At 34.2% G+C, this 18,820-nt stretch overlaps 2 protein-coding genes across 2 annotated transcripts; one reads left to right on the top strand and one right to left on the bottom strand.

Moving 5' to 3' along the window:
* Positions 1-2,927: 2,927 nt before the first annotated feature.
* Positions 2,928-6,335, bottom strand: LOC107495140 (protein FAR1-RELATED SEQUENCE 5-like). The gene is made up of 6 exons (XM_016116232.1): positions 6,297-6,335; positions 5,723-5,776; positions 4,883-5,628; positions 4,399-4,796; positions 3,155-4,116; positions 2,928-3,059 (listed from the first exon to the last, which is right to left on the bottom strand). The coding sequence occupies exons 1-6, from the start codon at positions 6,333-6,335 to the stop codon at positions 2,928-2,930; spliced, it is 2,331 nt and encodes a 776-aa protein (XP_015971718.1).
* Positions 6,336-8,631: 2,296 nt separating this feature from the next.
* Positions 8,632-14,133, top strand: LOC107495174 (transcription factor MYB3R-1). Its single transcript, XM_052262649.1, is given in 14 exon segments — positions 8,632-8,794; positions 8,877-8,966; positions 9,104-9,269; positions 9,369-9,423; positions 9,828-9,885; positions 9,989-10,083; positions 10,175-10,278; positions 10,427-10,555; positions 10,818-11,622; positions 11,625-12,497; positions 12,604-12,878; positions 13,165-13,282; positions 13,382-13,597; positions 13,840-14,133. Coding segments are annotated over 12 exon segments (2,931 nt in total). The 5' UTR covers positions 8,632-8,794; positions 8,877-8,966; positions 9,104-9,189; the 3' UTR covers positions 13,963-14,133.
* The last annotated feature ends 4,687 nt before the right edge of the window (positions 14,134-18,820 follow it).

Raw genomic sequence — 18,820 nt, 5'->3', positions numbered from 1 at the left:
CGTAAGGTATTACTTGGACGACCCAGTGCACTTGCTGGTTAGTTGTGCGGAATTGCAAAAGTGTGATTGCAATTTCGTGCACCAGATTCCTTCAGGGAGGTTCCTACTGTTAGTTATGTAGGGCTGGGTCTTCACTTTGGTGATGATTCTATATTTTTTGACAAGATAGCAGCTTCCATGCGAAAATGGGTAAGTTAATGCTCTAGTTGAAGGTTGATTTTTTTGGTTTAAGTGCTTACAATATCGTGTTTATTACTTGGATGTTGCTTGTGATAGGCAACAGTATGTTCCCCTTAATTGCCAAATGGATGGTCTTGTTATTGGTTTTTAGTTCTCATGTCTTAGGCAATTGAATCTGCATATATTTAATTGAGATGTGATTGGCTTTCGTTTCATTATATGTTACTCAACACGCTAAATGTTTTAGAAATTTTGCTTATATCTGAATTTGGTGACTCCATTGCTCATGTAACTGCTTTGATATCTCTGTTTCCATCACAGTGGTTTGCCCCAGTCTGTATCGATCGTCATTGGTGGTTGTATGCCTTTGAGATATATCAGAAAAGGCTGTGGGTACTGGATAGTATGTATATAGGAGAACCTAATAATGAAAGATTAAAAATACATGCTTATGCGGTAAGTATACCTCAGTCAATTAGTTCACCTTTAGCCTAGGTAACTCAAAATGTATCATTGCTAACATGTTGCTGCTTTCCAGGGGAGACTCATTGAAGACATGGCGAATGTTATGATTCCCGCATATGAGCACACGGAGGACGGTCTACCTCGTTTCTATCCTAGCGTACCAAGACAAGATAACAGTCAGTTAAAAAGCCACCTAACAATACTCTTAACATCACTTCACTTGATATTAATAACATGATTGGAAATAATATTCTCTCTTTGTACATATAGCTGGGATTGTGGTGTATTCGTCATCACGTTCATGCAGTTTTGGGGTTTAGATAAACCTTTGCTGCATTGGGACAAGGTGAAGTTAGATATATTATAATAATTAATTTGAACCTCTTTCTAATTAGTTTCTTTCTCGGATTTAAAATTACCCTTCCACACAAAATTGTCATGCAAGACGTTGTACAGGAGTTTAGGAATGAGATCATACTAGACATAGTCTTGGGTCCTCATAATTCACAAATTGGGATGGCGCTGCAGGCATTGGACATCGCTCCTGTGCGCCGCAACCAGCAAAAAAAAAGACTAAGGCTGTGAAATCACCCTTCACAGCACCAAGCACGAGGAGCATGCTGCAGCGTGCAGGGTTACCCACTAGAAAGCCAGCCAAGGGGGGAGACAACGGAAGAAGACAGATGCATAGGTAAGAAAAAATCAATATACATGCCTTAGTCTATCCATGACCTCATGATAGAGTTATAGGCGTTCATATACCCATTTGCCGACTTAGATTCGTTTCGTGTGAGCCTAATAAAGCCTGTTTCACTGCAGGTTCATGATTTCATGTTACAAATTTTGTCAAGTTGATGGTGACAATCAAGACAAATCCTCTGCATGGATGGTGCTCATGCTAGGCATTAGGATGTTTCTTTTCTTTGTAAATTGGATGGTTCTGAATTTATTTTTTGATCTATCATATTTTAGGCATTTGAACTTGTATATACTTAATTGAGAAGTGAATTGCTCATGTTTTGTTAGATACTCCTCAGTAGGTTTCGTATGTTAGTTATTTCAGGATTCTCAAGCAATTAGTTTTTAATCTATGGATATCAATAGTTCAATAAGAAATGCACTACATATTTATACTATTTCGTCAACCCTGATCAGTGTACAGTACACATTTGTCCATGCCTATGCTTAATTTGCAGTTCTTTCCATTCACTAAGCGTGATGTTAACTAAAAGGAGGCATTAATTTATTTTTTTTATCACTGCTTTCTATTACTGAAATTGTGACGTTGATGGCAGTTTAAGCTTTGCACGACCTTCGGTCGTAATCAATCTACACGGCCGGTTCATTTATGGTGGCACTAGTGACTTTAACCAGGATTTTAATTGGATGTTGCTACTGATAGGCGCACAGATGTTACTTTTCCTTGTAAGTTGGATGGTTCTGAATCTATTTTCTCAACTATAATATCTTAGTCATTTGAACTTGTGAGTACCTCATTCAGAAGTGTATGGCTCGTGTTTTGTTATATACTCCTCAGCAGGTTTCATATGTTAGGTATTTCAGGATCCTCAAACAGTTAGTTTGAAATTTGTGGATGTCACGAGTTCATTAATGAATGCATTACATAATTATACTATTTCGTCAACTCTGGTCGGTGTATATAACCCTTTTGTTCATGACTATGCTTAAGTGACAGTTCTTTCCATTTACTAGCATAGTGTTAACTAGGTGGAGGCGTTAATTATTTTTTTTATCATTATTTTTTGTTGCTGAAATTGTGACGTTGCTGGAAGTATAAGCTTTGCACGGCCTTCGGTCGTAATCAGTCTACACGGCCGGTTCATTTATGGTAGCACCGATGACTTTAACCAGGATTTTAATTGGATGTTGCTACTGATAGGCACACGGATGTTTCTTTTTCTTGTAAAATGGATGGTTTTGAATATGATTTCTATGTTTCATGTGTTACGCATTAACGACAGCGTGCATTTCATTGACATATGAATGGCTTTTATTTTTTTTCTAACTGGCAGTTTTCGGGGCGGATTTATTACATTTATTTTTTTTGCGAACAAATAAGTGATACCTCATTTCTTTGAAACCATACTAACCAAATATTGGGGAACAATAACAACATTTGTACTTTTGATTCTTTTAATGAATACTTCATAACAGGATAAATGAAAGTGACAAAACAGAAAAATGAAGAGTTTATTCAGTTGTGTCTAAAGGACCAAGAAATCTTGCTAAGAATAACAAATTACTCATGCCAAGAAACCTGACTATAAATGCCTAAAAGAGTTCAACAGGTCCATGAATCCGCCACCATCTGATGAATTCCATATAGTAGAATCCTCAAATCTGTTGTCTACAAAACCTTGACAATCATTATTTGTCTGAAGGTCAACAACATCCTACAAGATCCACAACACAAAGAGAACAATATATATGAATCAAGAACATCATTCCATATAAAAAATTTAACATAGACGTCACTTCTGACACATACCGGTTGTGATTTCCTCTTTCTTTTTTCCATTGACTTCTTAATTGACTTGTCCAACTCTGCTCCAAGTCTCTTAACCTTCGGCCGTCCTTTGGTTTTCACCCTTGAGGGTCCCTGTATGTCATGTAAAATAACATCGCATGTGCTCTGTGTGGGCATCGTATTCTGAGTCCCATCAAGAGTAGTGGAACGCATGCTGGCACGGTGATCAGTCAGCTTGGACTTTGCATCCGAAAGAGTAGCTCGCAAGATGGCTGCTTCCTCTTCACAAGCAACAAATTCCTGAGCAACGTTATAGAACTCTGAACACAGATGCCTGAACAAATTGTGGCTTTCATTACTCCGAGCCACGTCATGGCTACTCTTAATGTAAGTGTGCTTGCGGATGACATTCTTACTCCATCGAGGAAGAACATAGCAGCTCGGTACTGTGTCAACTCTATAGTATGACCAGGCCGCAAGGATGTGGCAACACAATATACCAACGGATTTAAATTTGTTGCACTCGCACCGACTCTTTCGACTCAAAGGGTCAAACTGTACTATGAAAGTATGGTAGACAGGCTTCCCCCAAAATACCTTTTGCTCGTCCACTTTAATAGAAATTGTATCTCCCTTTTGTTTAGTTGATCGAACCACACACTCAGTTTTTTTCCTTACCTCCAGCTGAAGGGTCCGGAACATATTACTGGTGTATTCCTGTTGAAACTGTCGCTCAATGCCTGTGCTCCCTATACATGGGATGACTCCTTTCGAGTCCGCAGCATCATCTTCAAGCTCCTTTTGCTCCTTATTTCCAAGCACATTATCGTATTCATGGACGAACTGAACCAACCCACTCTTGCAATGCAGGTATCCACCGTAGAATGCGTGCATACTTTCACTCCACTGTGTACTCCTCATGCCGGCCCAAAATTCACTCTTGAAGAATATTGGCACGCACTTACGTCGATTCGCATAAAGATCTGCACAAGGAAAAAAATAGCATAAGAGTGTCGCTTATATCCAACAGGATGACAGCTTACAAAGCATCGATAAAATAAATAAAAAAACATCCAGACACACTATGAAAAGAAACATCAGTATGTGTATTGAAAAGAACATCCACTGACATAACAAGGTAGAAAATTCAGTTACGTTTCTTAAGAAAAAAACACAAGAACGGAAACACCCGGCAGTAATAAAATTAAATGAATAAATAGGCAACATGAAACCAACAGATGGGATTTAATTTAACAATCACAGACCTGCTAACCATCTATTCTGGCCTAACGCAAATTCTTTGATGAAAGCAGCCCAATCAACTTCAAACGATTCACTCGAAGGAGAGTTATACACAATGTGATTCATCATTGCACTCAACTCTCCGTACCTAGCGTCACCAAGCTTGAATTGTGTTTTCTTCATTATGTGCCAAATGCACCATCTGTGGATAGTATCAGGTAGGACCTTCCTTATAGCACCAGTCATCGCCTTGCACTGGTCAGTGATGATCCCCTTTGGCCCAGTCCCAATGCATCTCACCCACTGCGTGAACACCCACTCGAAACTAGGGATCTCCTCATTGCCAAGTAAAGCACAGCCAAGAAGAGTAGACTTCCCATGGTGGTTTACACCGACAAAGGATGCAAACAGTAGACCATGCCTGAGAATACATCAAAAGCAAATGTAAGGTAACATGACAAATTTAACAAATAACTGCTCCTGCAATTCACTAATAATTATACAGACCTGTTTCTCCTGTACGTGGTGTCAAACGATACCACATCTCCGTAATATTCATACGAAGTCCTGCACCTTGCATCTACCCAGAGTGCGCTCCTAAATTTATTAGCATCGTCAATATCTATGACATAAAAGAAGTTGGGATTGATTTCCTTCATTCGAACAAAATAATTCATCATCCCATTGAAGTCCGCATTGTCATCGGAGCATCGGAGATTGCTTGTAATGTAATTTCTGACATTCTTTTCTGAGAAACTCAGGTTTGAAGACCCACCAACTTCGTTTGCCAGTGCTAGATACGTCTTGTTGGGTCTTATGCCAGCCTCGTCGTTATCCGTAATGACGCACTTGGCATGCATAGTCAGCTCCCGGTACTCATGATAGTAGACAGCTTTCTCAGCCGAACAGGAGTGAGAATGCCTCAATTCTACCCTGGACACAACCCAACATTCCTTCTCCCTGTCTAGCATGACATACATTCTTGCTTTGCATTTCGTGGCTGTTATTCTGTTTGACCTAGTTGCTGCCTTAACACGAGATTCTCGATAACCCTCTCGAGTGCAGTGAAGAGATTGATTAATGGGTATCTTTGCATCCTTCCGCATCTTGTCGAAGTTCGTGTTCCTGACTTTAGTTACAAATCCCAATTTCTTTGCATAACTTGCATAAAACTCCTGTGCCAAATGCAGCGAATCAAATCTCATTCCTATGACTGGAATTTCCTCTTCACTGAGTCCACTATAATCCGGCAACTGTAAAGCCAATTCACAGAACCAAGTACAAATTAAAGATAGTATCAAAGTGGTAACTATAACGTGCTAACACACAATAAGAAATACTTCAAACCTCGTGTCTTAAATCCAACTCATCATTTCTCATGACGTCGGTGATTTCGTCGACCTTCAATTAAAGACAATCGGGACAAAACTTTAATCCACTTATGACCATTATTATATAATGAAGCAATCCAATAAAACATATCAACAAATAAATGGAAACACATATAGCACTCAATCAGACTTTATTACTATCTCAACTAAACAAATTATTTCTCCAGATTTTTTCAAAAATTAGTCATCTAATTACCATGAATAAGAAGCCTTCACAACACACATTTTAATAAAAAATTCTATTAGGAATCAATGAATCATTAACAACATGTAATTGATTGCATGCATTATGACATAGACGGACAACACAGTGAGATTGAAATGGATCTTGGACTACTCGCACATTTAGGAGCAATATAAACTACCAATAATTTTGTCTTTTCCAACATAGATCTTATATGTCTTTCACACAAAGCCAATTAATTTCCATATCCACTATCCATGTCTATCTCTATTAGAATTTTTAGTATCAATGACATTAGTTAAGCATAGCCTTCTCCACAACCCAATGTATTCAATTACAATCATACCTTATTAACATGTCCACTAGTAACTTGGGTGTGCCACATTTTTTTCAAAGAAATAAATTTAAGAAACATCTAAAAAACATGAAAAAAAAAACATTCACACTTCAGGTTCTCATATAACATCATGCAATTCACAACTAACATATACAACATACAACGTATCAAGGAACCCTCTTGATTAACAACGCCATCGTCATTCAATTCATCATTGCCTTCACTAGCATTGATCACTGTGCTATTCGGTTTCCCTTCCGGATTTGAGCGTTCCATGGAAAAAAAAAATTTCCGAATATTTGCGCCGCCACAGCCACTTCTTCTTTTTACAGTAAAAGCGGCACGAACCGAGAAAAAGCAAGGACGGAGGCACGGTTTATATCATTTGATGTGGACGGTCTCAAGCACGTGATGATGATCAACGTGACATGCATGCAAGGCATCTGGGGACATGTTGCACCAACGGCGACTTCTTAATGAATGAAAAGCGGCCCCACGGTTGAGGAGTGACGACGGCGACACAGCTTGAGTGATTGGATGAAGACGGTGGAGGAGGTAGGCGGCTATGTTTCTTGGGGAGAGAAAAAGAATGACGGCGCTAGTTGGAAAAGATAACTCAGGGTAGTGAAACTGAATGCATAGCACATCTCTTTCCGTGATTCTCTCCTATGACTATCGTATTTTCTCTCAATTTTTTAATGTTATCAACAATAATTTAAAAAACAAATTAAATCATAAATTAATAAAATTAAATTAATTATAATTATTTATATTATTCTATTTTTAGCTGATTATTAGTTAGTTCCATATACTTTTCCATAAATAAATACCCACTAATGTCATAAGCAATTAGACTCTTCTAAAGCATAGTTACGCGGATTTTGCTTGATAAGAGAGTAAGGTGTGCATTCAAATATATGGAAAATTAATAGTTTAGTGATGTGGTAGCCTGGTAGGTACAAGTATTTTTTTAATAAAATCTAACGAAGTTGGCATAAGTTTAATAAAAAAATTATACGTATGTATTATTATTTTTTATGTTTTTTTAGTATAAAAGTTTTTGTTGGAGAGTACAAAAATTTATTGACATACATAAAATTTTTTATATATAACACACAAATTAATACACATACCATAAATTTATGGATATAATATAAAAATTTTGTTTATAACACAAAATTTTGTTCTGAACATATTTTATTAGTTGAGTGAGTTAATTATGATCTTTTAAAAATTTATGCATTGTGCATAAAAAAATTTTATGCTGGGCATAAAAAATATTTGTGTTGTGCACTAAAATTTTTATATTATATGTATTTGATTGATTAATTATCAATATTTTAGACATAAAATCTTTAAAAGATTTATGTGTTACATACCAAAATTTTTATAATATGTATCAAGATTTTATGTTATACATATTTTGTTGGATTGGGTGTTAATATTTTAGATATGTAATTCTTTAAAAATTTTTGTGTTATAGTTCTTTGATCTTAATATATATAAGAGAAGAAGAAGACAATAATAACAACGATGATAATAATAAAAAATGATGAAAAAAAATAAATTAAACAAAGAGAAGAAAATAATAATATTAAAGATGAAAAAAAAGGACGACAATAACATTATTAAAAAATGTTAAACTTAGTTTGAAAATAACTGTCTAACTTTTTTGTTAATAATTTTAGGTTATATAATTTTTAAGATTTTTATTTTAAGAATTTTGTAAAATTATTATTTTCACAAATAGAAACCAAAAACATATAAACCAAACTGGCTAATATTTCAAATGATGTTAAAGTGCTTCTACCTGCATTTAAAACAAAGTCAAATCCTATGATAGTAACATATGAGTAAATGAGCTTAATTTTAATACAACAATAATATATATTTTTTAATATTATTGTCTAACGAAATTCAGTTACCTATAAAATTTTTCAAATATTGACTTTGAAAAGTATTATTTAGTTTATAATATGTTGATATATGATTGGACTGTTGTATGAAACTTTTATATATTAGTATAGACATTAAAATCTTCCTTTTTTAATTTAAAAAAACCTTGAACACTTAATAGGAGTATTACAAAAAAAAACATAATAAAAAATAAATTTTTTAATGTTTAAATGAATGAAAAAAATAAAAAAATTAATTTATAAAATGACATCTCAATAGTCAATATATGAAATAAAATTGGCCGTTAAATATTTGAAAAAGCACACATAAGCATAACATTTTTCTGACGTGTCAAAATCACGACCGTCCAAAGCCACAAGCACGTTACAGATTTAAAACGCATATACGGTTCGAAACTCATTCACTCGAGTCCGCCTCTTCAGTTTGATTTCCTTGTTTGAATACAAAACATTTTCCAACGTTCTATTTTTCTCTCTCTAATCTGAACCGTTTCCTTTCGTGTTGCGATCCTTGCACTTTCACTTCAATTTTCGTACTTCTCGTTTCTGCGTTTCTCATCTGGCTCTGCAATTGGATCCCTTTGTCTTCTGGTATCTTCAATTCGAATTTGATTTCGTTCGTGTTCTTTTTGTTTTCATATTTGTGGTTTTGATTTGATATCTTTTTGTTTAGATTAAATCATCAAAGTGAAGTACCCGTTGCACTGTGGATTCGTAATTTTAGAGCAATTGGATTTACATCAATAGTGAAAGAACTGTGAAGGTAAGTGTTGAAGTTTTTGTGTTGTGATTCGGATGATTGGGGATTCGCATATTCATTTTCTTTGGTTGAAATGTTTGTCGATGACGATTTCATTGATTTTTTGTTTTCTACCTGTTTCTATGTTTGTGTTTGTAAAGGAGTTGAGTGCTGCTGCTCCTTTAAGGGGGGAGTAGAATGATTTGTGATCGAGCAGGAATCGCCGCATTCTTTGTGCCATGAAACAATGAATGGTGACGGGAAAATCCCTGTTGCTCCATCGGAGGAACACATTGATGGTGCTCAGAAGAATAGAGCATTGCATGGGTAATTCAAAAACTTTGATTCTTTTTCCTTTTTTTATTTGACTGTGCCTTCAGCATCACTCTGGATATGGAACTTATCCACCATTTATTCGAATTACAGGAGGACTACTGGTCCAACAAGGCGTTCTACAAAAGGGAATTGGACACCTGAACAGGTGAAACTTTGCATACTTGAACATGTTTACCCTTTCTTAAATTTGGTAACTTTGTTTTTGTCAGTGCTAATGCATGGTATGACTTATTTTTTTCTATGTAGTGATTGGGAATGTTATGTTTGCACTCTAAATCATGCAACTTTAACACATTATATTTGCTTTTTTATTTTTTACCCTTCTATGAGTTTTTATCATAAAAAATATATTCTACCGTGACCCATTTTCATCCAATGTGTTAGTATCATGAAGTATATTTAGGCTTCAGAATTTTGGATTTAACAAATTTTACTTGAATAGATTATAAAGTCTTTAAGTTTGGTTGCAATTATGAGTAAAAAAGTGTTACAACTTCCATGTTATGAAGTTCTGTCTTGTTTATTAACATTTATTCCCCTCGTCATCAGGATGAGATCTTGCGGAAGGCTGTTCAGCATTTCAAAGGAAAGAATTGGAAAAAAATAGGTATTGTAACGTTGTCAATTTGTTCTTATACTTTATGAAATTATTCATAACCTTCTTAGATTGTTCTCTCACTTGTCTAATTGCCATGTATGTCTGTTTCTAGCGGAGTGTTTCAAGGATAGAACTGATGTACAATGCCTACATAGGTGGCAGAAAGTCTTAAATCCTGATCTTGTCAAGGGCCCATGGTCTAAGGAGGTGATCTCGAGTTCTAATTTCTTGTTTGTGTTGGTCTTAATTCTTACTAATTTCAAATATGAAAATACCTGATTAATTCAAATGCAAACAGGAAGATGAAGTAATTATTGAATTGGTGAATAAATATGGACCTAAAAAATGGTCTACTATTGCTCATCATTTACCAGGACGCATTGGTAAGCAATGTCGAGAAAGGTATGGCTGTTGGAATCTACTTGTTCTTCTAATATCATTATACTATCTTTCGACTGTTCATGGGCAAAAAAAAGTAAGTTTTCTATTCAGATTATTTAGTGGATATAGCCTCATGTATGATTATATTGAACCGCTAAAAATTTATTAGGTGGCATAATCATCTTAATCCTGGTATAAACAAGGAAGCATGGACACAGGAAGAGGAGTTGACCTTAATCCGTGCTCATCAAATTTATGGAAACAAATGGGCTGAATTAACGAAGTTCTTGCCTGGGAGGTAAACATCTATTTTCCTCCCTATTGTTATTAAGCAGGTTGAAACTGAGTGAGGGATTTGGATACCCAAAGTAGTACTTGTAGGTTCTGGTATGAGGAAGAGACATAAAAATAAAGTAAACTTTACAATAAGTCAAACTTTTTCTCTTACAGGATCGCTGCAGCAATTATTAGGGAATAAATTCTGGTTTTTTAATGAGCAATAGTTAGTTGATTCTTAATCTTCTTATTTTTGTGTTATACTTTTGCTTCTGTGGAAACAGGACAGATAATTCTATTAAGAACCATTGGCACAGTTCTGTCAAAAAGAAATTGGATTCTTACTTGGCATCAGGGTTGCTTGCTCAGTTTCAATCTGCACCACTTGCTGGAAATCCTGATCAACAGATGGTTTTAACTTCAGAGATGCACTCCGTTGGAGATGGTAATGGTCCTAAGAGGACTGATAGAGAGGATGTTTCAGAGTGTAGCCAAGAATCAGCTGATTCTGCTGGATTGACTAGTAATCTTGATCTACAAACTCGAGAGGTGTATAAGCCAGAGGAAGAATCTATTCTAGGAAAGGATCATAATCTGAGTCAAGCATCCTGTCCACAGCATTACTACATATCTCTTGATGATGTGGATATCTGCATCCCAGAAGTTGCTTGCCAAGATGCTTGCTCTTCTCAATTTGCTGAGCAGATATGCTCACACAAATCTGGAAATGCCCTAACTGGGGATTACCAGTTTAATTGTGTGGATAATAGTGAAATGTGTAACATGGTAAATGTTCCCTTTCAGACTGAGGGGTTAGGTATTTCAACTTTGATGAGACCTGCATCTATGGATCCTGCTAAGCCAAATAACATGTCAATATCTGAGGATGAATGTTGCAGATTCCTATTTTCGGAGGCAGTTAGTGATGGATGCTTTTCTCCCAGAGTTTATATTAAAGACGTGGACATGGTTGATTTTTCTGGATGCAATATGTTTTTATGTCAATCATGTCATATCCAGATACCTTCTCCTCGTGAATCATCTTCGACTTCACAGCTTACTTGTCCAAAGTGTTCTAACAACTTTAAAGGGATCATCAAATTGTCTCTGGTGGACCTGATAATGTCATTTCTTCTAATGGCACATCCAGTTCTCCTTGTGTTGACAATATAGATAGTGAAGTAAAGCAAGAGCCACCAGAAACTCCAAAGGATTCTTCAAAATTGGTCCCTGTAAATAGTTTTGGTTATGGATCAAACTCTAAGGTAACTTGTTATGCAAAATATGAGAAGTTGAATGAGCATTCAAAAAAGGAAGATACAGGAACTTTATGCTACCAACCGCCCTGTTTTCCAAGCTTGGATATTCCTTTCCTAAGCTGTGATCTTGCACAATCTGAGCCTGATATGCAGCAAGAATTTAGTCCCCTTGGTATCCGCCAGCTTCTGATGTCTCCTGTGAGCTGTCTAACTCCTTTCAGGTTGTGGGACTCACCCTCTGGTGGTGATAATCTAGATGCCTTGTTTAAAAGTGCAGCCAAAACTTTTACTGGTACACCATCCATATTAAGTAAACGACACCGAGATTTGTTATCACCACTTTCAGATAAAAGAACTGACAAGAAACTTGTGACAGACATGCCATCCAGCTTGATAAAAAGCTTTTCCAGCTTGGACTTTATGTTTGATGACAATGAGAATCGGGAGGCAGATATGATTTCTCCAACTTCATTACAAAAATGGAGCATTGCTGTGTCTGTTGATGATGATAAAGAAAATTGTGGTCAAACTGTTAAAGATAAACAAGTAGAAGAGAAAAATAATTCTGCCAATTTGGACGAAAATAACAGAGAAAATGGGACTGTAAAAAATAGCTCTCAGGATAGCCTTAAGCATCAAGTTGATTCAAAGATGAAGAAGATTGATATTGACACTGATAATGATGATGATAACGATAATGATAATGTAAGTACTAAGTAGTATGTTCTATTCCTGAAAGCAAAATGTGTTTATATCTGAACTGTGCTTCTCTCTTTCAGTTGATAAATTACTCCTTTATTCTGCTTATTAGGTTGAACAGCCTTCTGGAATTTTGATTGAACGTAATATGAATGACATAGCACCAAATTCTCCTGGATTAGACACAGTTCTAGGTTCAAGTGCTCGAACTCCCAAGAACTTGAGCAATAGGAGGTTGGAAGCAGTTCCGAATCAGCGCAGTCCATGCTCAAGGGTCAAGTGTGTCCGGGCAAAGGAGCATGAAAAACTTTCAGTTGATGTCACTTGTGTAGGGACGACTTCAGGGAAACAAGCCAAAAATGATGGTGGTTTTGAAACAAGTAGCATGTAATCTTTAAATTACTTGTCAATTTGTCTTTTGCTATTTTTACATGTTCACTTCTTTAGTTTTTCAGCAATTTTATGGTTAGTGATGCTGAATTATATTTTGATAACCTTCAACGACAGTAAATAACGGCTAATTGGTTTATTCTTTGTCCTTGGAGAATGCTTCTCTCTGTTGAATTTCTTTCTAAAACTACATTATTATGATATTAACAATGAACAAATATTGCACTTGGATTCTCATTTCTCAGTTTGTCCCCTTTTCTGATTGCCTGCTTTTTGATGCAAGATTTGGTGACACTCCTTTTATGAAAAGCATTAAATCACCTTCTGCATGGAAATCTCCATGGTTCATCAACGCAACATTTCTGTGCAGCCCCAGGATTGCTACTGAAATTGCAATTGAGGTAATGTAGGATATGTTCGATTAACTGCTCTGTGATCTTGAACTAGATTAACTACTGAAACCTTGTGCCTTGCGAAAAACAATTGAAAAACATCTACAGGATTATGGGTACTTAATGAGCTCAGGCAATAGAAGCTATGACGCCATCGGTTTGATGAAACAGATCAGTGAAAAAACTGCTGCTACATATGCTAATGCTCAAGAAGTTTTGGAAAATAAAACTCCTAAAGCTTTGCCTAAAAATGCATCTTTAAATGACAAAGAAGGTGGTCAGGAAGATAATGATCTGCAGAAACAGCCTGCTAAGCATTCTCAGGTAGCTTCAAAGGCATTGGCAAAACTGTTTTTTCCTTCTCCACTTCTCATTGCAATCCACATTTTATGGTACACAACTACACATTGCCCTGAATTGCAATGAAGATGTGTGGTTCAAATCAAATTTAGATATGCTTGTGTGTCTCTTAAGCCAAATTCTTTTTCTTAACTTGGCCAATTCTTGCATTTTCTTGATTTACCTTTAGCTTATGATGGCCGAATTGAATTTTGTTGGTTCTTCAGATGGAACGACGCATACTTGACTTTAGTGAATGTGAAACAACACCAAGCAAAGGTGATAACAGCAAATCCTCACCTGTGAACTTCTCAAGCCCTTCTTCATATTTGTTGAAGGGTTGTAGATAAGATTCATCGCTAATGGCTTAAAGGTCACCGGTTGCAAATGCTCTGAATATTTATAAAAATACATATACATATCTCTATATATAATATTTGTAATTTTTGGCATTGGCGTTTATACATTGATAAGACTTCATTAGTAATTGAAATAAAACTGTTGCCATTTTTTGCCTGTGATTCTTTTTAGTTCACCAATGCGGCAAACAAGCTAAAATGACAGAAAGATTTATGCATTGAATTGAATTTCCACTCTCCTCTAAAGCAGAGGAAATGTGTGTAGCAGTTACAATGAAAACTCTGGTGCAGAGTTTGAATGTAGCAGCGCTAGAAATGCATGTACTACTCCTTTGTCCTTCGTTTCAAAAAATGAAATGGGTACATACGTTTCAAAAAATGAAATGGGTACATACATCGTACGGTGTTGAAGCAAATCAGTGAAGACTGAAGAGAATGAAGATTTTTTTGATATTTTGAGAAGTAGATTTAAAACTCCATTTAATTCATGTAATTTATTAAAATGGAATTCAATTAAATCCAAATTAATGGGATTTTAATGGGTTTTCTATTTAAAATAAATTAAAGTATTGATTTTATTTAAAATAAATTAAACTGTTGATTTTATTTAACATTCCTAGGCTGAGTTTCTGTTCTCCCTTTCAAAGGAAAACCTAGATAATGCAGCTAAAAATTCTTGTCAGGTATTTATTGAAGTAGATACTACAAAAAAAATTTTATAATTGTCTTCATGTGATTTTTTTTTTATTCTTGAATGATAGATGATATGGTTAGATTTTGATATGATATAAAAATATTGTCTTTGTTTAAAATGTAGTTAAATAAATAAATCGCACTTTTAAACAAAACATTTTTATAAAAAGATGTTTTTGCCATTTTTATTTAAGTAGTTACCATTTGTTGATGATTTCGATAGTAGATTGACAAATATGCCACTTAATTAGTTGTTTTTTGTGACAATGGCCAATGAACCGGTTACTATTTTTTAGTGAATGAGTAAAAATTTATTTATTAAAAATAATTTAATATTTATATTGGTCAAATAATTAACATACCAAAAATGTGATGTGAACCAATTAAATTTTTTTAATATTTAAAAAAAAAGTAGTGTAATATAGATAAATTATGATTTTGGTATATAATATCAAATTATAAGATGTTATTTTGAATTTAATGAAATCGTAAGTATCCCTTTAAATTAAATCATTATTAACAATTTCATTGTTACAAAAATTATCCTAACATCGTTAGATTTAAGATTTATGAAATACGGACACTTGGTTGAGTTGTCGTGTCCACGTGTCGGATACATTTCGAACACGACACTCATTATCATTTGTTTGATATGCGTGTCCAACCTTGTCTTAATAAAAAATAAAAAATTTTTTTCCGGACATACTTGGACACACTTGAATACCACCACATGTTAACATGTTCAACCTTATTCTTAACATGTATTCTTAAAATGAGTTTAAAAATTATATATTATTATTTATTAAAATAAAAAAGATTTTAAATATTTTTATATAATTAAAAAAAGACATTAAAAACAGTTAAAAAATTATTTTATATTTTAATACCGATAAAATATAAAAAATTTATTGTGATTTATCTAAAAAAGATTTTATATTCTATATATATGCCGTGTCTCTGTATCTTATAAAATTTTAAAATTCGTGTATCCGTGTGTCCTGTGTCGTATCGTGTCCTATATCCGTATTAGTATCCGTATATTATAGATCAATAGTAGAAAAAAACATGGCACAAATAGTTGGTAACGATTTGTAGAATGTCAACATATATTCTCTCTTTTCATATACAATTTATAAAGATAAAAATTAAAACATACGTCTTTTTTTCGTTTTTTTTATTATCAACTACAAAATCAAAAGCACAAATACCTCTGAACAGAACCTAACCACACGGCCGCATGCCTTTTTTTATAATTTTATCAGATTTGCATCCTCTAAATTTTAAATTTTATTTTAGAAAGTAAAGTGTAATCTTTCATCATTTATTTTATAGGTGGGATTAAGAGAAAATATGAAAAAAAAATTATTTAAGAATTAAAGATCACACTTTACCCTTTAAAATAAAAATTCAAAATTTAGAGAATCCAAATTCAATTTTATCACATCATATAATCTTTTGGTATAATCTAAGTAAATAAAATAGATTTTATATTCTTAATTAAATTATAAAAATATAATAAATGTTCATATTAAGTATGATATATTTTTTGTGAACAAAGGGTCGAAGGTCTAACCTGCACATAAACTATATTACGAGGATGAACCATTCCAGAAATATTAGGACTAAGGTAAAATATGATTTTGGTCTTTAAAATATAGGTCAAAATTTTTTTTTTGCCTTAATATACTTTTACACATAAAATCATCTTTAAGGTTTAACTTAATTTTAAAACCATCATTCGAACCAAAATATCTAATTTTTATTCTTCTTTTTCTTCTTCTCCATAACATCAACATCTCTTCTTCCTTTTTTTTCTTCTTCATTACAACACCAGCAACAACAATAATAAAATCAGAAGCAAAACTAATGTAATACATAAAAAATAGAATCAGAAATAGAAATATGAACAAAAGTAAAAAAACAAATCTATATTTCAAATATCAAAGAATCAAAACACAAAAAATCAGAAAAATAATAAAATCAGAAGCACAACAACAATGAAATCAAAGAAACAGAATCAGAATCAAAAGCAAAAGAACAATGAAATCAGAATCAAAGGTACAAAAATAATAAAATCAGAATCAAAATCAGAAGTATAAGCAGAACAAATCAGAAACAGAATCGGAATCCTAAAGAGTACTGGCGGCGAGAAGTAGCGGCGACGACGCAAAGCGACGACGAGGTCAGTAGCACCAGTTTGCAATGGTGGCAATGGCGGCAGTAGTGGAGCACGACAGTGACGAGACACCCATCTTTCTCTCCCTGGCTGTGTCTCTTCACGAGCTCGTCGACGGTGGCAAGGCTCATGTCTCCTCTCTCCCTCGCAAGCTCTCTCTCCCTTTGGTTTTGATTCCCGACGGCAATGGCGGCTCTAAGCCAACCCAATTCTTCATAGTACGTGCAAATATATGGAGCTAGACTTACATTTTGTAAGAGAGTTAGTGAATCAGAAAAATCTGTATATTATTCATATACTTATACAAGATCAGATAGCAGATATATTAACAAAACCAATATCTAATAAACTCCTTGATAGATTTAGGCACAAACTTAAGATATGTAATCACTCATCCAAGTCTGAAGAGGTATTAGGGAGTTAATTAATTTAGTAAAGTTAGTTATGTAGTAGTTGTTAGTGTGAGTTAGTTGTGGTTGTTAATCACCTCTTCTTGATCTTCTTAATATATATATGTGTGTACATCTCAATATATCACTTACTCATTCTGAATATACAACTACAATTCTTTCATTCTGTAAACTCGAATCTTTGATCTCAAAAATAGCAAAGATTAATTATTCCTAAAAAATATTATTAATATTTTACTATGTAAATTATGCATTTTTTATGTTTTATACTTAACTTTTTTATTTTAGAAAAACAAAAATAATAAAGATGAATTTTATTTTTTTATCATAAAAAATTTATTATTATTTATTTTAAAATTAACTTATTAAATCTACAAATATAAATAAGTGTGTATCTGACAAAAATCGTAATTATATACAATGAAATCTAAAACTAAATAGTAATAATAATGGTGGACATTTTGATATGGGTTGAAGTGGTTAAAACTTGAGGCATAGGGCATGCGACCTGAATTGAGGGTACGATGTGAGTTCAAATTTTGTCATCTTTCTTTATTTGTTGTCCAAATTCATTACTCAACTTTCAAGAGAGAATCAGCAGAGCAATGCAGGGAATCATAGACAAAATGCAGGCCAGTTCGCTCTTAAATTTGGAGCAGTAGGTATGCCCGTTCTCAAGACTATTCTCTGTGCCTTGGATTTAAGAAGCAGCTCCACAACACAAGGCGACGAAGCCTAAGAGAACCACTTCGAGTTAAGACGAAGGGGAAACACAGGTGATGCAGTACGGTGCGTACTCGATCGCAATTGAAATTCCAAAGCTCCCACAGGACATGAATAGGGGTGTCCATGGATCGGATCGTATATGCAAATCCGCGGTAAATATTCGCATCCGATCCGAAAATTGCGGATACGATCCGATCCGCAAATTGATCGGATCGGATCGGATTCGATCCGCACTCTTTGCGGATCGGATTGCGAATATCTGCTCTACATCCGCGTATCCGATCTGCAGATCCGCACAATAATAATTAAAAAACAAATATATATATATATATGTTTGGTATTATATTTACTTGTTTGTATGTTTTAGTTAGTAATTATTATTCATATATTGTATTATTTTATTTTTGTTATTTAGAAAGAGTTTGATTAAAATTATTTTAAAAATAAATAAATTTAAAAGTATGAAAGAAATATTTTTATTAAATATTTTTACATTGAAATATGATTAAAAAGAGAAGGTTTAATTATGCGGATATATATGATATTCAATCCGATCGGATTCGCACATTTACGGATCAAATTAAATCTAACACTAAGAAGTGCGAATATCATATCCGATCCGATCTAATGAAAATTATGCGAATCGAATCAAATTTTCAGTCATATCCAATGCGATCCGATCTGCAGACACCTTAAACATGAAAGTGGCGCCATATACCATGCAATGGAGGCACATTGAAAATTCAGCAGTTTCCTTCTCTTCAATTAGAGCACGGCTTCAACTTTTGTTACGGAATCGGAGCAGATCTGTCCAAACCGGTTTCTTCTAGAGGCCTTTGGCTCA

The sequence above is a fragment of the Arachis duranensis genome, chromosome 6 (assembly GCF_000817695.3).
Source record: "Arachis duranensis cultivar V14167 chromosome 6, aradu.V14167.gnm2.J7QH, whole genome shotgun sequence".
Classification (NCBI taxonomy): Eukaryota; Viridiplantae; Streptophyta; class Magnoliopsida; order Fabales; family Fabaceae; genus Arachis; species Arachis duranensis.
Note: the sequence above shows the minus strand (reverse complement) of the source record. Positions and strands in the feature narration are given on the sequence as shown.